Here is a 25,588-nt window from a genome sequence, read left to right on the forward strand (position 1 = left end):
TCAGCGTTTCTGTGTGGAGTTTGCATGTTCTCCCTGCGTTCACGTTGGTTTCCTCCGGGTGCTATGATTTCCCCCACAGTCCAAAGACATGCGGTACGGGTGAATTGGGTAGGCTAAATTGTCCATGGTGTATGAATGTGTGTGTATGGATGTTTCCCAGAGATGGGATGCAGCTGGAAGGGCATCCGCTGCATAAAAAACGTGCTGGACAAGTTGCCGGTTTATTTCGCTATGGCGACCCCCGACAAGAAAATGAATGAACTAATCTAGAATTTTAACATTTTAAAAAGGTTAATAAATGTATAATGAGCAAAATTCAAGATTTTATGCAATTGAAACAGCAGTATGGAAAATTTGCTGGTATTTTATTGCAATTCTAAATTAGTTTTATAAAAATGGCTTGCCAAATTGACAACTTTTTATTTTTATTTTTCCAGTTTCTTAATTTTTTTACACACGTAATTGTCTGCTTCTAGTACTTTAGAAACAGAAATTTTCTTTTAGCCTCATAGTTTGATGTTGCTGCCATCTTTTCGCTGTACTTGTTGTGACCAGGTTATGGAAAAAAATAACATGCTCATTGTTACTGGCCAATAGGGGCCAGTAACAATCCTGTCTACTGTCCCGAGCATCTTTCACGTTGGCCCCGGGTCACCGGGTCACCGGGCAGTCCTTATTGTTGAGCCCTGGGTTGTTAAAGCGTAAAGAAGACGAAATTCCATTTAAAATATTTAAATAATTTCCCTATTTATTTATTTTATTTTACCAGGAATGTGCCATTGAGATACAGTATCTCTTCTACCAGGGATCCTGGTCAAGATAGGCAGCACAGAACAGAAAAATAAAAAATACAAAACAAAACGAAATAAAAAATACATGTCAAAACACATAGACACACACCAAAATAGTGCAAACATGTTAAAGCATGTGCACTGTTCTAAATTGACAGTTTTTAAAATATAATTTTAAATATAGCAATAGATGGTATGTATTTCATATGTAGTGAAATCTGATCTCACGAGGAAACGTAAGTAGTTTAGGTTTTGCCAGTTTAGTGGCTAATTTGACGTACGAGTTCAGTCGTATGAAAATGTACGATTTTAAAAGGAAGGTGTGGCACTTAACCACCTCTAACCCCAACCATCATTGGGTGATGAGCAAATCATACTAAATTGTATGAATTACATCATAAGAATTCATATGAATTAGTCACTAAGTCAAAAAGTTACGAATTGCCGTGAGATTGCGTTGGTAGTATATGTTGATGCCAGGGGCGGACTGGCCATCTGGCAAATCTGGCAAATGCCAGAAGGGCCGGACCAATTTTTAAATGTGGGCCGGTCAGTTTTTTAAAAAATATGTATTGTTTTAAAGTGCAGACAGCTTTTATCTCTTGCTAGATGTGATATTATGATGATGATAATAATAATAATAATAATAATAACAAATGTTAAGCATTTGGCCCAATCGGCAACTGCCGCCTGGTTTCAAGATGGGCCGACCCAATCCAAGGTTACCCATACATAATCAAAATCTGGCTAGAAAGTCATATTATTTCACCATCTGTAGACTAAATAGTAAATGTGCGTGTCTTTGGGTGGGGCTGTGTCGGTGTGGTAATGTGGGCTGGTGTGGCTACAGTCCGCCCCTGGTTGATGCTCATTCCATACTGTACATTTGGAGCATACTTAGAGAATGCAGATCTTAAGTAAAAGTATATCTGCAGATCTGGTAAGTATTGTAAGTATTTGAACAGTACTCCAACATATTAGATATATCCTGTGGTAATTTACCAACTAAAGCTTTAAAAATTAAAACTAAAATATGTTGTTTTCTCCTTAACTGTATTGAGGACCATTCTGTTAGTTTATATCAATTACAGTGATGTGTGCGTGCACTTGAACCAGTGACAAATCTTGAGGCACTATGATTAACAATATCCAATTTTTAAAAACATTCAGAGGTGTGTGTGATAAAAAGTATATCACCGTAATCCAGTACTGATAGAAATGTACTCTCACCTAAACGTTTTCGAGCTGCAAAGGGGAAACATTTTTTAAAACAAAAATAAAAACCTGATCTGTGTGCCATTTATTCATTCATTTTCTTTTCGGCTTAGTCCCTTTATTAATCTGGGGTCGCCACAGCGGAATGAACCGCCATGTGCACCATTTAAAGTTTTAATAATAAAAATGTGCATTGATAATCTGGTTTTTAAAGACATGGCGCAGATAATTTATTGCAGTGCTTCTTGTTTGGTCTGATACCCACTTGTATCTCAGCTAGGTAGTGAATATCTTTTCTTTTTTTTTTAAGAAATTAGATCTTAAACGTGGCGATTTTGTATGGGATGACAATTGACCGGAAACCCTGAGGCTGGCTGACTGAAAATGAAAGTCTGTGTGCACATTACAGAACTGCTGTTGTGAAAAAACTTGCCTAATTAACCTAATTTATCTAATAACAATAATATATTTTGATAATATATCAATAATAATACATTTTAATTAACATATTTTTAAACATCAAACAATTTTTTTTTAATTATTTAATTTTTATTATTTTATTGCAGGTTAAAGAGGAGTGGAAGTATGTGGCTATGGTCATCGATCGCCTCTTCCTGTGGATGTTTGTATTAGTGTGCATTCTGGGTATTGTAGGCCTCTTCATCCCTCCATGGTGGGCTGGAATGATTTAATAATCATGCCCATAAAGACAGAGTCATTAAAACCACAGCTATTGTTAAAGAACAAAAGGTTATCATCAGATATTATATTATAAAGTTCATTTGTTAATGATGTTGTCTTTGGTTTTTGATGCTTAAATCTGTTTTGTAGAAGCTAAAGGTGTAATAAATATATTTATAATAATATTATTGTGTGTTTTGTAGTATTTAAGTAGGTACATTTCTATTTAAGTATAGGCTAAAAAGTAACTTCAGTTGATTTATTTTCTTCATCATCATTCTTTCATTCATTCGGCTTAAAGAATGAATGAAAGTAGTAGTCCCTTTATTTATCAGGGGTTGCAACAGCGGAATGAACCGCCAACTTATCCAGCAAATGTTTTACATAGCGGATGCCCTTCCAGCTGCAACTCAGTACCGGGAAACACCCATAACCAATCATACACTACAGCAGTTTATCAATTCCCCCTAAAGCACGTGTTTGGACTGTGAGGGAAACCGGTGCACCCGGAGTAAACCCACGCAAACCTATGGAGAACGTGCTAACTCCACACACAGAAATGACTGTGAATGAAATGACTCGAACCAGTGAGTCAGCAACCTTCTATGAGGCGACAGTGCTAACCACTGAGCCACTGTGCTGCCCCATCATCATCATTATTTAAAGATGCTAAACCTTGTGCATGTTGTTATTTTGTGGACAAAAAAAACTATAATATTTAATGCAGAAGAAAACTGAACAGTGTAAACATCACAACGTGTGCACATCGAACGTACAACCCATCAGTGTGTGAACTACATTTCCCACAATGCCCTAAAATCGCCAACAACTTCCCAGGAAGTGTTTATTTGACCGCTGCCAACATGGATTTAACAAAACAGCAAACCCGAGTGTCATGATTCTCTTCTGATCCCCTCAATAGTAGATATTGTATAAACTATCGGGCTGTGTATGTTTAATCTCCTGAAGAGCTCATGACTGCTCAGTGAGCGCTGAAGCTAGGCTAGGCTAGGCTAACAGTACTCAGTGTTTGTGATGTGAGCTGCTCAACAGTGTTTTTGAGGATGTACACTTTATTATCGGGCCTCTACAAGTACATGTTTCAGAAGGACGAGTATTGTATCCTCATCCTTGGCCTGGACAATGCAGGAAAGACGGTAAGACTGCGAATAAGCTGTTCACTCTTAGTAGTCTTGATAAAACTGCTCTAAAACTGGTAATTAGGCAAGTTATTGTATAGCGATGGTTTGTTCTGTAGACTATCGAGAAAAAAAAAATGCTTCAAGGGGCTAATAATTTCGTCCCACAAATGTTTTTAAAAAATTAATAACTGCTTTTATTCTAGCCGAAATAAAACAAATAAGACTTTCTCCAGAAGAAAAAATATTATCAGATATACTGTGAAAAATTCATATATATATTCATATATATATGTGTGTGTGTATGTATATATTATATGTATATGTGTGTGTGTATATATATATATATATATATATATATATATATATATATATATATATATATATATATATATTTATATATATTTATATATTATGTGTATATATATATTTATATATATTTATATATTATGTGTATATTTAATTATGTATATATTTATATATATACACAGTTGCAGTCAGAATTATTAGCCCCCCTAAATTATTAGACTGCTTGTTTTTATTTTCCCCAATTTTTGTTTAACGGAGAGAAGATTTTTTTTCAACACATTTCTAAACATAATAGTTTTAATAACTCATTTCTAATAACTGATTTATTTTATCTTTACCTTGATGACTGTTAATTATATTTTACCAGATATTTTTCAAGACACTTCTATACAGCTTAAAGTGACATTTAAAGGCTTTACTAGGTTAATTAGGTTAACTAGGCAGGTTATGGTAATTAGGCAAGTTATTGTATAACAGTGGTTTGTTCTGTAGATTATCGAGAAAAATATAGCTTGAAGGGGCTAGTAATTTTGTCCCTAAAATGGTTCATAAAAAATTCAAATTTGCTTTTATTCTAGCCGAAATAAAACAAATAAGACTTTCTCCAGAAGAAAAAAATATTATCAGATACACTGTGAAAATTTCCTTGCTCTGTTAAACATCCTTTGGAAAATATTTTAAAAAGAAGAAAAAAAATCGAAAGGGGCTAATAATTCTGACTTCATATATATATGTATGTGTGTGTATATATATATATATATACACACACACACACACATACACACACACACACATACATATAATATGTGTATAATATGCTAATAATTCTGACTTTATATATATATATATATATATACATATATACATATATATAAAATATATATATATATATATATATATATATATATATATATATATATATATTGTTTCAATTTGAAATTTATTCATTTATTTCATTTATTTTTTATATTGTATTGCACCACTTTATTTATTATTGTTATTTAATTGTATATTTCCAAATGCATAAAATCCTGTTTGTAAACTGAATGAAATACACACTAGCTATGATGTTAAGAAGTGCAACACAATTTGCCTTCAGTTTGTTTTATCTCAAGTCCTCATTTCTTATTTTTTTTGCAGACCTTTCTGGAACAAACAAAAACCAGGTTCAGCAAGAACTACAAGGGCATGAACCTGTCGAAGATCACCACTACTGTGGGCCTCAACAGTGAGTAAAGCTGCAGCACAAATGGAGAAGATTTTATTGGTGGAAAAACTTTTGACTGGTTTCTGCTGTGTGTTTCAGTCGGCACAATTGATGTGGGAAAAGCTCGTCTGATGTTCTGGGATCTCGGAGGACAAGAGGAGCTCCAGTCTCTGTGGGATAAGGTCAGACACATTCACTGACATCTAAATGTGAGCTGATGTTCAATTGCTAGGTTTTCATCCCAAGATGCGAATTAAATTTATGTGCAAAATTGGAATATTGCATAAAACATTTGGATGTAGTGCAGCGTTTCCATTCAGTTCAAATCAAAAGAGAACAAAATCATCACTACCTGGTAAACTTGTACAAATCTGAGACAGAGACGTGTTATTTAGTGCATTGGGAGAATCCACTGTGATGTTTTTGCTCCTCTAATAAATGAGTTGAGCCTAAGAAGATGTTGGAATATCAAGCAAATTCTAAACAAGCCAATTCCATGCATGTTCAATAAGAAAAGGTCTGGAGAGTGTTTTCTTCAATGCCAAAAATATTAGTAATTTATTAGATTCAAATGAATAATTCAATGACAGAGCTATGGGTTACATTACCCCAATGCAATACAAGAATTACATTCAAGAGGTTCGCAAGCAACTTACATTTCCTGACTCCACACACATACACAACTGATAATAACAGGTGGAGTTTTGGTTTAACGTCACTGATCAGTCATTCTGCAGTCCCTTGGCTCTTTGTAACCCCTATACATACTTCCCCTTTCTGCAACCCTTCTCTGCATACCAGAACTGAACAATTACGTGCATCTTTAAAATATTTCATAACTTCTACAAAGATCATGCTCCTTGTGACATGTCCAGACAGCAGTCTGGAACAAACCTAAATTTATTCTTATTCTGCTTTTTCCACTAGTCAGCAGTTCTTCTAAAATGTATGCAGCACAGTAAAAAGAGGACGTGTGTCTGGTCAAGATGTGTTATAATACAATAGAAAAGATTGATTAATCTGTTGTTAGTCTAAACATTTTTCTATTAAAATTAAAGACGCAAAAGTAATAAAAAAATCCCTTTTTTCCTACAAAGATGAAGACTGAACGCGGTAAATGCAGTGGCTTTTGGAGGCGTGAGACGGGAGCGCAGACAGATGTTCAAAACCGTTCTGGAGGGAATAATAATAATGATAGAGGAATAATAATACCAAAGCACTGTGCTGAAATTACTGCGTGATACAGGAACACACTGATCTGTTAATAATGTGGTTTTGTTGTGTTTCTCTTCCAGTATTACGCAGAATCTCATGGTGTGATTTACGTCATCGACTCCACGGATGAGGAGCGGCTGGGCGAGTCCAAAAACGCCTTTGGTGAGTTTTGCTGCAACATGAAATATCACCTGTAAAGTCATCAGCTTTTCTTTCATATCATTGTGATTGCTTTATTTTTTATATCAGCTATTGTCATACAGTTTTACTCCATTAGATTTCATCGGTTGCTAAACAGCATGTATCTAATGTAGATGCGATTACTTAATCAATAGTTTGATTGTTGTTATTTAATGTAATTGCAGATATGTTAGATGATTGACGTAATTTAGTGGTGTAAATTTCAATGTATTTTGACAGAGAAATTTGAGCTATTAATAATTCAATTTTATTGTTGTTTATTTTTTATTATAAACAAAAAATGGCTTTAGTGTTGTAGTTTTTGGCAACATTAATTCTAGGAATGGGGAAAAAGTACAGAAATAGTCAATATCTGCCCTTCAATAAATACTTATTATATTATATTATGTTATGTCATATTATATTATATTATATTATATTATATTATATTATATTATATTATATTATATTGTTTTATATTAAAATATATTATATTAAATTATATTATATTATAGTAAATAGTTTTATATTATATTATATTTTATTATTTTATTTTATATTTTATTATATTATTTTATATTATATTATAGTAAATTATATTATATTATAGTAAATTATTTTATATTATATTATATTATATTATATTATATTATATTATATTATATTATGTTATATTATAGTAAATTATTTTATATTATATTATATTATATTATATTATATTATATTATATTATATTATATTATATTATATTATAGTAAATTATTTTATATTATATTATATTATTTTATATTATATTATATTATAGTAAATTATATTATATTATATTATATTATATTATATTATATTATATTATATTATATAAATAATTTTCACTGCATTAAAGGAAATCATTTAAGCCTTTTTGGTATTTTTTATTTTATTATTTTATATAATTAAAACATTTTAGGCTTACACTAGGTCACTAACAGTTGCAGGACCCAATTATAATAATGGTGATTTATTTCCTCATTTTTAGGCAAGGCAAGACAAGGCAAGTTTATTTTATGACGACAAATCAAGTATAGATGGTGTCTTCTTTTCAAAACTTCCTGCAAAAGAAATCCCTGAATCTGAAACCCTGTTTCTAATGCCAAGTTCACACCAAACTCAAAGATATTGCTTAATTCGTTCTAAATTACTTGCATGATGTTCTTCATTCATTCATTCATTTATTCATTCACATCAATGTTTCTTTTTGTGCTAGCGACGAAAGAAAACCTTGCGAGTTTAGACGAAGATATAACTTCATTTGTTGCTTTATAACTGTTAATAAAGTTTCAAAAACGCCACAAAGCCAAATGCTGATGTGTTTGGGTTCATTGCACCCTCCAGAGACACACAAACTGTGAATTTCACAGCCTCCTTGTGAAACTGCCTCTGTATGACAGCTGCTTCCAGCATTACTTGAGTGTGTCAGGTGCCCAGTTTGATGACCTGTTAATACTGCCACCTGCTGGTCAGATCAGAAACATTTTTGTTCTCCCTACCTGCCACATCACACCCAGAGGCCCATGCAGCTAATAGACAAATTGTTGCTCAATTTTTATTTTTTATTAATGGCAAACACACATCCCACTTTCTGCACCATTTGCATAGCCTGGCAGATATTCACCTCTTCATGCACGTTTGCAATTCCTTCCAGCGCCCGGGGAGCAATTAGGGATTTGGTGCCTTGCTCAAGGGTACCACAGCTGGGTATCAAAGCATCTTCAATTCCTGCCAGGACTTGTAAACTTTCAATTACAAGTCCAACACCCTAACCATTTGGTCACCGCTGCCCATTAATGTTTTTTGCCGCTTAATGATCTGACCTGATGTTTTATCCTGATTCAGAGAAGATGATCAGCAGTGAAGCTCTGGAAGGAGTTCCTCTCCTGGTGCTCGCCAACAAACAAGATGTGGAGGTAAGAGTTCCACACCATCTGATGGACATGAGTGAGAATGAAGATTAAATGGATAGTTCATCCCAAAATTAAAACTCACTCACTATTTACTCACTCGTGTGCTTTTAAACCTTTATAAGCTTCATTGTTCTGTTGAACACAAAAGAAGAAAGTGTTAGAAACCCAGGCTCATAGCCAGCCGGGTGAAAGGGTGGTTCTTTTTTCTTACAAAATATGGACCTTTTTGCAGTTATTAGCCTGATTTTCTATTTAATTATGATGCTTAAATACTTTTAATATTTTTTGCTGGATTAGCTTGTCAGATTGTCATCAACCACACTATTTGATGTACCAAAAACATTTCCTAAAGATTTAGAAGAAAAAAAAAAAGAGTAATGAGAATAATACTTTATTTTTTTGTTCAAATATAAATTTATTACATCATATGTCATTAGGAAAAAAAGGATGCTGTTCAAGTTTTAAATTAAAAAATAGCCTATTGTCATTTATTAGGCAAACACAAACTAGCCAGAACTTTCAACGTTCCTCATTCACGCTGACCCAACAGCCAAAAAGGAATCCGCTTGCTCTTAAAGCCTTCTTGGATGATTATTTTCACAATTTATTATAGCACAGCAGTACAAATAGGACAAATGAGCTTGTATATGGGACAAAATCTGGACCTTTGTCAGTGAGGGTCAACCACCCGAACCCCTCTGGCTACGGGCCTGAAACCTGTAACCATTGACCTCCATGGTAGCAAAACAAATAATATAGAAGTCAACAGGTTTCCAACATTTTTCTAAATACATTCTATTGTGTTCAACAGACACTCAACAAGTTTGTGATGAGAGAAAGCTGAATAAATGATAGAATTGATCCGGTTTGGGTGAACTATCCCTTTAAAAACTGAAAACTGCATTAATCTGCATCCGCCTCCAGGTGGAGCTGTGACTTTACTTGTGATTTACAGTCCTGCTTGTGTTTTGTCCTGCAGAATTGTCTGTCTGTCCCTGACATAAAGACGGCGTTCAGCGACTGTGCTCCAAAAATCGGCAAAAGAGACTGTCTGGTGCAACCCTGCGCCGCTTTATCAGGGTATGTCATCTGTTCCTCAGATTATGGAGGATACACAGAAAACAACTAAGGGGACATTCACTAGGGATGGCTGAAATGGGCTTATGAATATATGCAGGATTCCCACTTTAAGCCAAATATCAAATTCCCTGACTTTCACTGACTAAAAGCTGAATTTTCATGATCTATAATAAACAGAAATAAAGTCGGCTGTGGTGCTGTGCATATTATAAAAATAGTTTAAGCTTGGAAACTCGTTTCAGGACTTTAATAGCCACTATAAGAACAACACTAAATCATTCACCTTAAGTTTTGGAAAACTTCTGGGGTACTTACTGTTTCTTATTGCTCCTTAACCCTTAAAGACAGAGACAGCCACCCGCGGCTAAAAATAAGTAATGTTCTTTAATGCTTAATAACTTTTGATCCGCTGATCAGATCCGTACTATTCAAAGATTGGCATAAAGAAGGGAGTCTCCGCTTTCCATTGCTTTTACATTCATGCACTGGGCTCCGGAATCAGTGTGGTTACGTTTCGACAACTCTGATTTGACAAAGGAACACTCCAGGCTTGTGTCTTTGAACAAATCAGACATGATGCATTGATGCATTGTCCCTCCTCCATGCCCAGATTGGTTCAAACTCGCTCTCTATCAACTAATAAGCATAGGTTTCCCTTTGTGGACCAACAATCAGCTATTTGAACAACCCGGAACGAGAGATAGGCTGTACATTTACGCACGGCTAAATAAAACGCAAAAAAAAAAAAAAGTTTTGCATGAAATTGTTCTCATACTAAGTACTTTTGCATGCATAACGGCACAAAAGCATGACAAAACAGTGACAAAGCAAAGACGAAGTGCTGGTCTTGCCGTTTTCAAAGGACTCAAATCAGGGACAGACTGCACAAAAATTTAGCCCTGGCACTGTACCCACAACAGCCCACATTACCACACCGACACAGCCCCACTCAGAGACACGCACATTTACTATTTATTTGGGTGTACTGATGGTGAAATATTATGGCATTCTTGCCAGATTTTGATTATGTCTGCGTAACCTCGGATTGGGTCGGCCCATCTTGAAACCAGGTGGCAGTTGCCGATTGAGCCAAATGCCTAACATTTATTATAATAATAATTATTATTATCATCATCTTAATATCACATCTAGCAAGAGATAAAAGCTGTCTGCACTTAAAAACAATACATATAAAAAAAAAAAAAACTCACCGGCCCACATTTAAAAATTGGTCCGGCCCTTCTGGCATTTGCCAGAATTGCTAGATGGCCAGTCCGCCTCTGACTCAAATGAAGGTGCGGCTGTTTGTCTGCAACCCAAAAGTTGAGAAGCAGCAGGGTCAACACCATATGCTGGCACATAAAACCTAAGGATGCTCCATACTGAATCTAGTTTAGTTATGAAACTATTTATAGTATAGTAAATGTTTATATCTATTTTTTTTTTACTGAGGATTTGCACCATGTTTATTTGGACTTTGACGCATTATTTATTATTTTCTTATCTTTTTTGTTCATTGTAAGTGGTGTTGTTTATGGTAACTGAAAATATATTATTTGTAAAAAGTCAAATTTGCTGCACTGTTCTGTTATTTTGTAACATTTTTTTCTGTTTAGTTCATTCCCAGAACTTTTGGACAAATATACTGTCAGTAAATAAATGCATTTTTTTCCCCCATTGAAAAATGCATTAGAATAACATTGAAATAAACTTGCTAAAGGAATGGTGGATGTAGAAAAAAATTATTTTGGAAGTAGAAAACATCATAGCATGTATTTCTAAAGAAAAAAAAAACAAACTTCATAAGGTTTTGTTTGTAATAACTAGAAAATGCCACTTTTTAAAAAAATTCTGCAATATTTTCTGTCTGTTCACATGTTTTTGGACCAAAAAATATTTTAGAATGGACCTTTAAATGATACAGATTGAAACTTCAGGTTCTCCTGTTTAAAATAATGTATGACACTCGAGGCTGACTGCTAAAATAACAATACAACAATAATAATATAGGCTCATTAGGTGCCCACAAAATACCTCTAGGTCTTTAAGGGTTAAATGTATATTATCCTGGCATGTTAGCCTACTAGGAGACCTACTATGCAAAAATAACATTTATAAGGGGTTTAGGCACAGTTGTGTGTCAGCAGTGTGTGAATATCTCCAGCCTCTAATGGTAAGCAATAATTAATTGTATTGTTTAAAATCAGACTTGATGAATGAAACACTTTGATTGACATTCTCCCTCTGTACTTGTCATCAGAAGGAGAAAGCACCGCCCACTAGTGCCCATCTCTCCTTCATTAGCATAAACAGCAGCCCTGAGTGAGAAGCAGCCGTCTGTCCATTAGCCATTAGAGTGTTTGAGCTTCTGAAGATCATGTCAGCATAGACTCAGAGGATTATAGATGTGGAGATGTGACAGGAGCGACATAGACTGACAGAAGCATGAAGCACACACTGAAGCACACATGCACACCTGAGCAGCACTGACAACACGCACAGGCATTTGTAGCTCCGCCCTCTTATTGAAAAGAGCACAATCTCATTTGCATTTAAAGCGACGGTCACCAAAACACCACAATTAGGATTAAAGCCTAAAAGTTTCAGAGAGCTAGAAATCATCTGTGTGCTATTTTGAGCTTGACATACTTCACACACACACACACACACACACACACACACACACACTCTAGAGACAGCAGAGACGCCGTTTACATCTTGTCAAAAGGGGCAGAATAGATCTCCTTTATTAGGTACAGTAAACTTGTGGAGACATTAGTTGAATTTACATGTTTTGCATGTGATGTATACTCTGATTTATTTGATGTTGTGTTTATTTGATTTGTAATGCATGTTGTGTGTGTGTTGTTGTGTTTTTCAGGCAGGGCGTGAATGACGGCATTGAATGGATGGTCAAATGTGTGATCCGGAACATTCACCGTCCACCCAGACAAAAAGACATCACATAAAACAGCTTTTTGTGTGTGTGTGTGTGTGTGTGTGTGTGTGTGTGTGTGTGTGTGTGTGTGTGTGTGTGTGTGTGTGTGTGTGTGTGTGTGTGTGTGTGTGTGTGCGCGCGCGCTTGTGTGTGTGTGTTAGTTACGGTGTATGTTAGTGTGAGTATTTGTGCATGTTATTGTGTGTGCATGCTTGTCTGTCTGTGTGTGTGTGTGTGTGTGTGTGTGTGTGTGTGTGTGTGTGTGTGCATGAATGTTAGTCTATAAGTGTGTGAGTTAGTATGTGTATACATGTGTTTGTGCATGTTAATGTGTGTATGTGTACGTGTGTCTGTTGATGTGTATGTCTGTCTGTGTGCATTAAGTGCGTGCATATGTTAGTGTTAGTGTATGGGTGTGTGTTACTATGTGTGTGTGTCTGTGTGTATAACTGTGTTAGTGTGCGTGTAAGTGTCTGTGTGCGCAGAAGTGCGAGTGTAGTGTGTATGTTATTGTGTGCGTGCGCATGAGTGATAGTGGATGGGTGTGTGTTAATATGTGTGTGTCTGTGTGTATACCAGTGTTATTGTGTGTGGCGTGTGTGTGTATGTGTATGAGTGTTAGTGTATGGGTGTTTGTTAATATATATGCGTGCGTGTGCATGGGTGTATCTGTGTGTGCGCGTGCGGTCATGTATCTGTTTGTGTGCATGTGCCTGTGTGCATATGTTATTGTGAGTGCGAGTGTAGTGTGTGAGTGTGAGTGTTAGTGTATGGGTGTGTGTTAATATGTGTGTGTATGCGTGTGTTAGTGTGTGTGTGTACTACGGGCATGTATCTGTTTGTGTGTATGTGCCTGTGTGCATATGTTTTTGTGTGTGTGTGTGTGTGTGTGTGTGTGTGTGTGTGTGTGTGTGTGCGCGCATGATTATTAGTGTATGGGTGTGTGTTAATATGTGTGTGTGTGTGTGTGAGTGTGTGTGCGCGCATGATTATTAGTGTATGGGTGTGTGTTAATATGTGTGTGTCTGTGTGTACGCCTGTGTTAGTGTGTGTGTGTACGTGTGGGCATGTATCTGTTTGTGTGTATGTGCCTTTGTGCATATGTTTTTGTGTGTGTGCGCGTGTGTGCGTGTGTGTGCGCGTGTGTGTGTGCGCGTGTGTGCGCGTGTGTGTGCGTGTGTGCGCGCGCATGAGTGTTAGTGTCTGTCTATACGTGTTAGTGTGTGTCTGGTAGTGCGGGCGTGTTTCTGTTTGTGTGTATGTGCCTGTGTGTGCGTGTGTGCATGCGTGTGTGTTCTCTTACTACAGTAAATCTGAACACATGTAAGTTATGACATTATTTTTGGGTGATATACTTGCAGACCTCCAAAGTTTAATATCAATGCTGTGACGCAGACATTGTAGATATTTATACACTAAACTGCTGTGTGTGCGTGTGTGTGTGTGCGCGTGTGTGTTTGGTTTATCTCTGCTACAATCTCAGTTTTTCTTTAATCTGATTGATCCTGATAGATTAAATCAGCACACATAAAGACATTCCCCCTGTATAATTTGTTTGTACGATCAAAATAATCGCCGTTTGTAATCACTGATCAGTTGTGTAATAAAGCGCGGAGAGGACTGAAGCGTCTCTGTGTGTTTAATTAGCGTGACAGATGTCTGTGCAGGTAAAGCCTGGTTCTCCCAGCTCTCCTCTATTGATCTGTCGTCTAATAAGCTGAATGCATTTTGCATGAAGGCAGCAGAGATCAATAAACACTCCTGATGTGGTGTGTGTTACTACATACATCTGTGAGCTGATATTGAAGATCTGTTTCCATCCACCTATTGTTATGTGCAGTTTGGTTATGCACATAAAAAAATGGTTGATGGAAACGGCAGGATGCACATGACTCATAAGAAAACATGCGCATAATAGCTGAGTAGGATAAGATGCACATAAACTGCAATTAAACCCTTTGATCAAACAAACTCCAGTATGCACATTAAAAAAAGTCATGTGATTTGGTAATAGAGATCATGTGATGATGAAAATGTGTGTGAATGGACAAAGCAGCAGGCTGAGCATACTTTTACATTTATTCCTTCAACTATTCTTTCATTAAATCCTTCGATAACCCTGTTTATGTGTTTAGAGTTAGAGATTTAGAGTTCTCTGGAATGCTTGATCCTTAATAAGGTATATTAATCTCCAATAATAACCAGTAATACTAACATCATATGCTCATCCTGATATTAGATATGGAAGAAGCCCTGTGCGGTAATAATGCAATAATCATGATAATGTACATTAAACTGATTGTTTAGCAGAATAAAATCCTTTAATCTTATACAACTGGTTTTCTAAAGCTGGCTGGATGTGCATTATCCCTTACTTGTTGGAGATTTGGACTCAAAGCTGAATTAAAACAAAACAACCAAATATAACAACAGAGACACATCCAATAACAGCAACACATCTAAGGAAAGGGCAGTTAAATTACCATCATCTACAGCATTTTATTGTAACAGATGCAGGTAAAAATGACCAGCGTTCCTAAAAACCGGTGACTCATGTTGAAGTGATGTTTAAAAAGAGCATCTGAACTCAGGCTTTCCCTTGTGTGGTGGTTTTAGGACAGCGGGATAAATAAATGGAGCTGTTCTTCGCACGCAAGCCTTCAGCAGAGGCTTCAGCCATGAATTGTGTATGAAGGGTTGCGTAACAGCAGATCTGCAGTGGCACTTTTGGGTTACGCAGCAAAAAAAAAGAAATATAAAAAAAGCTGTATACTTTTTACAGTATTTGTCTTATTACTATTATGAAATATTTTTACTTAAACAGGGTTTCTGCAAGGTCCTAAAAAGTCTTAAAATGTCTTAAATCTCAAAATCCGAATTTTGGGCCTTAAAAAGTCTTAAATGTACTGAAATATTGTGTTGTAGGTCTTAAATCTTTTTTTTAACAGGTCTTAATTTTCCTTTGTTCATGTATTGCTACCCAATCTGGCTAAAACCCATACATTCACCAACAATCATCTCAATAAAACTTGTAACTTTTATATAAAGGTTTATTTTTAGCTTTATTTATCATAATGGTTTAATTATTTTCCTTACAGTAACATTTGTTTAAACATTCTCCATGTATTTGTAACGGAGGCTAGCTAGTGTGTGCTGTGCTGGTAAACCTCACTCCTCTGACCTCTAAAAGTGCTCTAGCGACAGACACTGGAGGCCATGGTCTTTAGCCTCCTTGGTAGAGCAACCGACTTCCATGCGGAAGTATGCCAGTTCGAAACCAGTTCGGAGCGGGTTGGGTGGAGTAGGACCAACGGGGTTACATATTTACTGCTGAGGACACTGATCTGGACAGATTGCTGTGCATAGATTTAGTTTATTATAGTTACTAATTCACCAACGTCACTTTAGAGCTAGTGTTTAATGTTAATAATTCTCTATAGCGTAATGTGAAGCGGCACTTCTGGTGTGTGACTCCCTTAAGATGATGACAAAACAGCAAGTTTTGCTCGCATTTTAAGATTATGAGGCTAAACGTGACATGAAATGCCATCCGTCTACGGAGATTTCTCACCAGACTGCTGTTGTGTTTGCAATAAGGAGGGACGAGGCTGAATCCAGCTTCTTTTTCGCAGCTTCTTATTGACTCTATCTGGTCCACCTTAAAAACCACGGCTTCCATTTTTTTACTTTTTCATTCGTGCTCAAGAGAACACACTGAGCAAGGGCTTATTATGCAGTTCTGGCGCCACCTTGTGGATAGACAACGTCAACCGTCTTTGGCTGCTGACGAGCTCTCAGAAATTGTAAATATTTTAAAATAGGCACTATCCTTGTAAATAAACTGCATAGTTGCAATCTAAACAACTACATTCTCCACTAAAAAGCCTCAAAAGTACATTTTGTTGTCAAACAACAGTAATATTTGTCAAACTCTAGCCTGCTTGTTGCTTGCTGCATGAGCCTTTGAGTCTAAAATTTCATTCATAATGGTCTTTAAAATGTCAAAGTCTTAAATTTTACTTGGTGAAATCTGCAGAAACTCTGATAAAAAAGCAAGATGAACGTGGTAATGCAAAGTTAAAATCAGTTTTAGCCTATTGCTAATGATTGTTTGCTTATTTTGTGTCATAAAGCATGCCAGATTTTAATTCAGTAGACATTTTCTAAAATCTAAATGCACACGTCTATGCATTTTACTCTTTTGTTTTTATTGTAAACATCAAAGATTTACACTTATTCTTTTTATCTATGCAAAATTGCATGTACATTTTCTTTAAGATTATTTTTAACTTTGATGGTTGTATTTTGCATGAGGAGATCTTCCTCTACGTGTGTATATTTTATTTTATTGCATTTTCTTAATTTATATCTGTTAAATGTAAGACATCACAGACTTAATGAGTGAAATAGTTAATGCAGAACAACATGCAAAAAAATCTCTAAACATTAGTTTACAAAATATAAAGATTAGGACTTGATGATTTATGTGTTTATTTATTTTAACACAGACAATTGATGTGCATTCTCAATTTTATTTGAACATTTATTTGTATACATCTTAAATAGTTTGAATTCACGTGTGAAATTAGGTTTTCTTTTAAAATTGGGTTTGTTTATTGTTTGCGTAAAGAGAAGATGCTTATTTGTTGTTTATTTATTTCTGGTAAATGGAAGACATCCCATAATTCATTGTAATTATTTAAAAGTAAGCTCACACTTTATTTTGATGGTTTGTTTGTTGAGTGTAAGTTACATTGCATCTACATGTCAACTAATTCTCATTAGATTATAAGTAGACTGTTAGGTTTGGTTTAGGGTTAGTGTAAGTTGATGTGTACTTGCAAAGTTTCTTATAGTCAGTTAAATGTCTGTAGATATTATAATGTCAGCTGATATTAAGCAGAGTGCCTACTAATAGTCAAATAGGTCATCAAAATAAAGTGTTACCAAAAAAAGGCAACTTTCAGGCTTAAAAAAATGTTTCATCTTAAAATACTCTCTGAACATAATAGTTTTCACTTGGTATTGACAAAAAAAAAATGAAGATTAGGACTATTATTTGCTGCTGAATCATAAAAAATAAACATAATATGCACATTTGTTTGTACTTTTATTTCCATCTTCTCTCCCGAGCTTGATCAATCGCATTAATTGCAGCGGATGTGTGTGTGTGCGTGTCGGTTTCAGATCAATAGTGTTTCAGAAACAGACATGTTGGTCGAGCTGCTGAACCTCATACATCTTTAGTCTCGTCAATCAAGTATTGATTTGGTCGTCAATACTAGCTCTAAAGAACCAAAGACCTACAAGCAGCCTAAAATAAACGAGCATGTTATACAAGGATATATCAAAACATTCATTCATTCATTTTCTTGTCGGCTTAGTCCCTTTATTAATCCGGGGTCGCCACAGCGGAATGAACCGCCAACCTACCCAGCACGTTTTTACCCAGCGGATGCCCTTCCAACCGCAACCCATCTATAGGAAACATCCACACACACTCATACACTAAACGGACAATTTAGTCTACCCAATTCACCTGTACCGCATGTCTTTGGACTATGGGGTAAACCGGAGCACGCGGAGGAAACCCACACGAACGCAGGGAGAACATGCAAACTCCACACAGAAACACCAACTGAGCCGAGGCTCAAACCAGCGACCTTCTTGCTGTGAGGCAGCAGCACTATACTGCGCCACTGTTTCGCCCATCCAAAGACTTGTAGACCTTAAACTTCCCTCTTGTAAAGTCACTTGTATTTTCCAGCAGGTTTTGAGCGCATCACAGAGCGCCTTAAAATTTGAGTTGTTTTAAAGCATACGACAGATGAAGATCACATCAAAACACAACAGAAGGCTTTGGAGGAGATGTGGAAGAATCTAGTGCTCCACACAGGAGATGTTTGAGGACAAAAATCCTGACAAATAAACTCTCAAATACAACATCTGAACAGTGGGAATCATATTATAAGAAGAAGCATGGCCATTTAATCATTCCAAAAGAGGATTTCCAGCTGGCTTTTGGACATTTTCGATTGTTTCAAGTTTTTTTTTGAAAGTGTTTTATTACTTTTAAGACCTTCAGGTCAAACATAACTCATTAACACTGCACTTATTAACTCCAGTGTCATTTAACTATATAAAAAAAGATGCAATATTTGCAGTGGTGGAAAGAGTACTGAAAAATCATACTTAAAGCAGCATTACTTGCCCAAAAATGTAGTGCAAGTAGAGTAAGGCCGTACTCACACTAGGTACAGTTGCCTCGAACCGGACCAAAGCACGCTTGTCCCCCCTCCCGTCTCCACCTACGGCCCGCGCTCACACCACAAACGGGCCTGGGCATGCTTACGTCATCGCTGCTGTGCTGTTCAGTGAGAAGCGCTCTCTCACTCAGCAGCACAGTGGAGATTTCTCCAGTTATATCGTGTCAGTGGTTTGATATGCAGTGACATGCAGTCAAATATTTCACCAAACAGTCCTTAGGGATGCGGGGACACGCAGTCAGATATTTCGCCGAACAGATCCGCCACTTTTGGCGCTCATAAACAATCATAAAGCTCTCGTGCTGCAGGAATGAGGAGGTCTGCTGAAGGTGCAGCTGTGGTGCAGTGAGGAGTTCTCGTCTTTAATAAACTACGGCAGTTTGCGATCACTGAACAGTAAGAATGATCAATAAATCCATATCAAACAGCCCCTTAAAAGTCACGTCTCGCTTTCTCGCTCTCACACACAAGCGTACCGCGCCAAAGCCCAAGTGAACCGCGCTTAGGCACACCTCTTCCAACCGGGCCAGGGCTGGCCAAGGGAACTGTGCTTGAGCCCGATTCAGCGCACTCACACTTCTCAAACGATCCGGGAAACGGGCCTGGGCATGGTACGGATGGCATAGTGTGAGTAGGCCCTAAAAGTGTCTGCTGTAAATTTTACTCAAACTATAAGTAAAAAGTAGCCCTTTCAAAAGTACTCATGAGTAGTTACGCTGTATAAAGCTGATGTTTACATGTAATTTCTGCATGTGTGTGAAACGTAACATTCTGTAGTGCATAGTTAGTTATTGCCCAGCAGGCACACAACGTCATAAGACGTTAATCATTCATTCATTCATTTTCTTGTCGGCTTAGTCCCTTTATTTATCCGGGGTCGCCACAGCGGAATGAACCGCCAACTTATCCAGCAAGTTTTTACACAGCGGATGCCCTTCCAGCCGCAACCTATCTCTGGGAAACATCCACCCACACATTCACACACACTCATCCACTACGGACAATTTTAGCCTACCCAATTCACCTGTACTTCATGTCTTTAGACTGTGGGGGAATCCAGAGCACCCGGAGGAAACCCACGCGAAGGCAGCAAGAAATACCTTAATATTAGGTTAGATTTAGACTGTGATGTCAGGTGACAAATATTCAATGTCTAGCCAGCATCTAAGGACAACGTTATTGTGACATTTAATAACGATGTGAAATGATGTTGTGAACGTAAACTTTTGGATCTCATTCGGCTGCCCGCCTCTCTTTTAAAACAACCAGGGGCGTAGCGCCCCTGGTTGTGTTAGAAAGTGACCAAAATCCAACGTCGAGAAAACATCTTAAACCAGCGTCATATTGACGTCAAATACTGACATTAATTTGTCAAGTATGACAACCCAAATCCAACATCTGATTGACGTCATAGTGATAACATCCACACAACGTCAAGCTGTAACATCATTAGACGTTGATATTTGGTTGATTTTTAGGTTAGACATTGATGTTGGCCTAACGTTGAGTTCTGATGTCAACCAGGTTTTTATTTCCAGACTAAAGGTAACGTCTCCATGACGTTGAGGTACAACGTTAATCTGACATCATGTTGACGTCTTGTCCCTGCTGTGTGTTTAAGGTCATCATACAGTAAACATCCTTCATCTTCTCATCAGTGACCTGCATCTAAAAAGTCTCTGGGTCAGTGTGTGTAAAGATTTTGGACATCTTCTTGGACACTTTTAATGCTTCCAAACAGTTTGCTGCAGTTATAAAGCGCCCATCTCTTGAGGTATACACTATGATGTGATTTACCTTCCATGTGTGATTTGATTGGATGGGAATCACAGGACTGATTATTCTAATCCCCATAGACAAGAAATAATAATGTATTTAACTCAATTCAGTATAGCGCTTTTACAATGTAGATTGTGTCAAAGCAGCTTCACATAAATGGTCATAGTAACTGGATCAGGGTAGTTCAGTTTTAAGTGTTTAAAGAGCCCATATTATGGGTTTTTGAAAATGCCCCTCCATGTAGTGTGTAACACAGCTCTAAGTGAAGTGAAGTATCCAGCTAAGGCTTAAATCTGTAAGTGTACAGTGTTTAAAACGGTTGATTCATCTACAAAAGAGTCGACTCATAGTGCTTCAAACGAGTCGCCTTGATACAGAGTCATTAGGTGTTTCGCCATGACGTACAAACGAAACCAAGTTATTCACGTGCACGCGCAAACCCGGGAGATTTCAAACCTGAGGCCCCGCCCTCTGACGCAGAAACCCAGACACACACACACACACCCACAAACACACGCACACACCCACAAACACACACACACACCTAAACATGCCGGTCAATTGAAGTCACACTGCAGATGGATATATCGAGTCTCTACCCAAAGATAAAACCTCAGCATTATAACCAAGCAGTTGGAAACGACTGGAAACTTCTGGAAGCTACATGCTACAAAGAATACTTCATCTGCGTTTGTTAAAGGAAGGATCAGTAAAGAGTAACTTACTGATGGACGTCAGGATGGATTTTTCTTCCTCCATTTCTCAAGTGTAAGTACGTGCGGTTAAAGTTGTTGCCTCGTTGACTCGAGCTTGCAAATGTATTTAGTTGTGATTTGTTACTTGTAACCGCGTGTACTGTATCAGGTTAACTGGCTATATTCTCTTATCGCGTGCAAAGTCACGTTAAAAACGCGACGCATGCTGCTTTGTTTACGGAGCTCCGTGGAAGAGTAGTGTGTGTGTCTGTGTGTGCGTGTGTGCGCGTGTCGTCCTGAGCAGGGTTAAGTGTGTGTGTGTGTGTCTGTGAAAAGAGCAGAGTGAGAAGCTAGGAGATCTCCTCAACTGTTTTTGGAGTTTTTGCTCAATAAAATAGTCAGTCGTCTGTATTTTCAAGTCCATAGTCTGTATTTACATTGACCCACTGGCAGCTAAACTCCACGCCTACACTATCGAGCGTGTATGAACTGTGATTACTTTTATATTGCTGATTAGCTGTTTGGCATTTCACTCTCTGACTGAAGGCAGTCGACCAATCGCAGCAGACTGTCATCGGTCCAATCAGCGCAGATTAGCTTCGCGCTAAGGAGGGGTTTGGGAACAAATGAATCACTGGACGATTCATACGGGAGTCGCTGGGATAATTAGGTAAAAATAAATGCAGATTATAAGACCATCAAAGTGTTTTTTGACCTTGCATGCATATTAGACTGTTGTTGGAGACCCTTACAACCAAGATATGACCTTATTTCATGTATAATATGGGCTCTTTAAGTTCAGTTCAGTTTAGCTCAGTTCAGTGTGGTTTAAAATCATTACTGAGAGTCCAAGCACTAAAGAGCAAATTCATCGATGGGTAGCTCTACCGATCCCAAACCATGCAAGCTAGAGGCCACAGCGGAGAGGGAAAAAAAACTTCACCGATAGGAGTGAAGAAAAAAAACCTTGAGAAAAACCAGACTCAGTTCGGCACGACAATTTTAATTTCTCCGCTGGCCAAAAGTCTTGTACAGAGCTGCAGTTCGGTCTCATACTCTCCACTCCTCCATGACCACCACAGCAGCTGCTCAGGATACGGCCTGGTCCCGGATATGGACACCTTGGGATCATCTCGTCACTGATCTTGGATCCAATCAGTGACTCCACATAATCTGAGGACCTCAGGATGAGTATCCCCAGGTGAAAATAGAGAATAAAGAGAATAATTAGCATAGCTGCTGTTCACAGTGTATATAAGCAAGATGCTGAAGCCTGTGTGGAACCCGCTAGGTGATGCACTGAGTGTGTGCTTTACTAAACAGATAGGTCTTTAATCTAGTATTGAACTGCGAGAGTGTGTCTGAGCCTCGGACTAGAGGTCTGCATTCCTGCGGCTGTCCCGAGGGCGCCGCAGGATCCAACCAGATTTCTGCGGCGCGGAAATAAATTTCCGAATAAATTGCGGGAGCGGTCGGTAACGGGTTTAATTTGGGACGGAAGCGGGCTGTCTAGCAATATCGCGGATATTGCTATGCGAATGAGAGAGAGAGAGAGAGAGAGAGAGAGAGAGAGAAAGAGAGCGAACTTTCCCTGTGTGTGTGCTTGGTGCTTGTGTGTGTGTGTATGTTAGTGCGCGCGCGTGTGAATGAGAGAGAAATAGAGAGAGAGAGAGAGTTTTCCCAGATAGCAAAATACACTCGGGCCAGTTCCGGCTAGATTCTCGCCTCCTAGAGACTTACCACTCAGCCCGGCTCCGGCTGCCGGACTCTGGATGCTTGTGGACTCACTGCCCGATTCCGGCCCAAATCAATCGGGCCAGATGCGGCGGCCGTAAGCGAGCCGATGATGCCGCATTCGCGCCGGAATCGGCCCGAGAGTAATGTGCGCTGCGGCCCGGAGCTGGCGCGACTCAGTATTTATATACCTTTATATAAAACCTTTTGGTATTACATTGGTACTTGATACATGGTATTACAAGCCTTTGAGTTGATATAACAGCAAACGCCTGTGTGTCTGCTTGGTGCTTGTGTGTGTGTGTTAGTGCGCGCGCGCGCGCGCGTGCGCATGCGCGTATGAGAGAGAGAGAGATTTGTCTGTGTGTGTGTGCTTGGTGCTGTGTGTGTGTGTGTGTTTATACAGACAGCTTGGCTGTCTGGACTGTATAGCTGGGGGATTTTCGGTTTTGTTCTCCCCCGCTCTTTAGCGGGATCGGGCGCGGCGGGCAGAAAACGGGGCGGGTCGGGCAGCGGGACAATAAATTCTTAATATAAGCGGGAGCGGTCGGGTTCGGGCTAAAACCTTGCGGGTGCGGGCGGGAGCGGGATTCAAAATTTAGTCCCGCGCATGATCTCTACCTCGGACGTTATCAGGAAGGCTACTCCAGTGTGTAGGAGCCATAAAGGAGAAGGCTCGACCTCATTTACTCGACTTTGCTATTCTAGGTACTAGCATGTAGTGGAGTAAAAGTGCCGATATCGCACTTAAAATGTCCTTAAGGGAAAGTAAAAGTACACAATTTTAAAAACTACAATTCCTGAGAAAAACTACTCAGTCACAGTCATTTGAGTATCTGTAATTTGTAAATAAGTTGAAACAATATTTGTTAATAGGCTTTCATTCTATTGTATTGTGAGTTGCATTTCAATGATATCGAATTAATAAGCTTGCTTTATCAATGATGCTTATTTATTAAAAAAAAAAAAAAAAGTATAATCTGAATTCTTTTAATGTTCCAAAGTCTAAAAAGTTCTTAATTTATAATTATTTTAGTAGATGGTGTTTGGCATTTAAAGAAAATGAATGATTTTTTGATAATAATAATTAGACCTGATGTATTACTGATGTAAAAATGTAATATGTATTAATTTAAGTCAGACATTTTTTGTTATAATTCAATATTTCACATTTTTAAACGATTCTTTACTCGATGTCTGGCTTTTTTGTTTGTTTCCAGCTCTTGATCTGACAGAACTGCACTTCTCTCCTCCTCCTCTGATAACCCAGAGCTGCTTCTGTACGTCACTCCTTCATTTCTCTCATCCTCCGCTCAGCGAACATCCCCTCCAGCAGCACTATGGACAGCACACTATCAGGTAAGACCCAGAATAACATCCACACACTGATTTAATGCGTGCATCTGCATCCTAAAGCATTAATGAATAGATGCACGTAATACCGTCCGTTTTGAACAGATGCCTGGTGTGCTGCTGCCGCTCCACACTGCAGATGCTGCGCTATACAAGCACACGCAGGTTCATTTAGAGGGTGGCAGTGCAGCAAAATGTGTCGCAAGGTTGTGAAAGACATTCAGATTTGCACCTGATTAATATCTGCTAGAGACTTGAGCATGCATTGATCATCTTTAGTCTTTCACATTGAGGGCTATTGGATGTATTCAGATGTTTTTGCTTTGTGTTTTTCATTAGTTGTAGATTTTGTATGCATTTGTTAATAGCATGCATTTTATTGTTGCTCTGTATGTCAAATCAGCATTTGTTGAGTCTTGAGCATGCACTGATCATCTTTAGTCTTTCACAATGTGGTCAGGGCTATCATATATATTCAGATATTTTTGCTTTGAGTTATTCATTCGGGATAATTGTAGATTTTGTATGCATTAATTAATAGCATGCATTTTATTCTGACTGTATATGTTCAATCAGGATTTGTTGAGTCTTGAGCATGCATTGATTATCAGGGCTATTGCATATTTTCTGATGCTATTGCTTTGTGCTTTTCAATAATTGTAGATATTATATGCATTAATTAATAGCATGCATTTTATTCTAACCGTATATGTTCAATCAGGATTTGGTTTATTTGTGCTGTCTCAGCTTTCTTGCAAAGTCACCTTTCTTGGGGGGAAAATAAGCGTGCACAAGCTCCAAACTGCTGAGCTCAGATTCCCACACTGCAGAAAACACACTGGCGGTCAAAGACGAAGGGGTTTTCATGCATCATAAATATAAAAGTGTGTTTTATGACTATAATAAATGACTATAATACATCTTTGCAATGTTTTATAGAGGACAGATGTGGAAATGTCATTGAGCTTAAGAGTAGTTTCTACAGTCTAATAGAATTAAGTTTAGAATGTATGTATTTATGTTACTTTAACTTATTTTAGTGAGTTCATGTTTATTTTTTTAAGTT

The 25,588-nt window shown here is 37.7% G+C and overlaps 4 protein-coding genes across 12 annotated transcripts in view; 3 read left to right on the forward strand and 1 right to left on the reverse strand.

Moving 5' to 3' along the window:
• LOC147843705 (uncharacterized) overlaps positions 1-25,588 on the reverse strand; it is a 999,056-nt gene that overhangs the window by 548,074 nt on the left and 425,394 nt on the right. The gene's annotated exons all lie outside the window — the stretch shown is intronic.
• ralgapb (Ral GTPase activating protein non-catalytic subunit beta) overlaps positions 1-25,588 on the forward strand; it is a 471,588-nt gene that overhangs the window by 224,299 nt on the left and 221,701 nt on the right. Inside the window, exon 17 of one of the 3 annotated variants that reach the window (XR_015494304.1) lies at positions 10,011-10,527. The exons of the other annotated variants lie outside the window; for them this stretch is intronic. The gene's annotated coding sequence lies outside the window, so the exon portion shown is untranslated. Of the gene's footprint in view, positions 1-10,010; positions 10,528-25,588 lie in introns of those variants that run through there. 3 annotated transcript variants of the gene reach the window in all.
• Positions 3,545-14,315, forward strand: arfrp1 (ARF related protein 1). 2 transcript variants are annotated; one of them, XM_087255550.1, is made up of 7 exons: positions 3,545-3,844; positions 5,276-5,363; positions 5,442-5,524; positions 6,638-6,719; positions 8,610-8,680; positions 9,657-9,757; positions 12,639-14,315. In XM_087255550.1, exons 1-7 carry the CDS (start codon positions 3,752-3,754, stop codon positions 12,724-12,726), a joined length of 606 nt encoding a protein of 201 aa, XP_087111676.1. In that variant the 5' UTR covers positions 3,545-3,751; the 3' UTR covers positions 12,727-14,315.
• Positions 24,460-25,588, forward strand: part of stmn3 (stathmin-like 3) — a 25,311-nt gene continuing 24,182 nt past the window's right edge. For all 6 annotated transcript variants that reach the window (XM_087258266.1, XM_087258264.1, XM_087258265.1 and 3 more), the window contains exon 1: positions 24,460-24,528. In XM_087258266.1, coding sequence (XP_087114392.1) covers positions 24,510-24,528 — 19 coding nt within the window. In that variant the 5' untranslated portion in view covers positions 24,460-24,509. The remainder of the gene's footprint in view (positions 24,529-25,588) is intronic.

Source organism: Danio rerio, chromosome 6 (genome assembly GCF_052040795.2).
Source record: "Danio rerio strain M-AB ecotype USA chromosome 6, GRCz13ab, whole genome shotgun sequence".
NCBI lineage: Eukaryota > Metazoa > Chordata > Actinopteri > Cypriniformes > Danionidae > Danio > Danio rerio.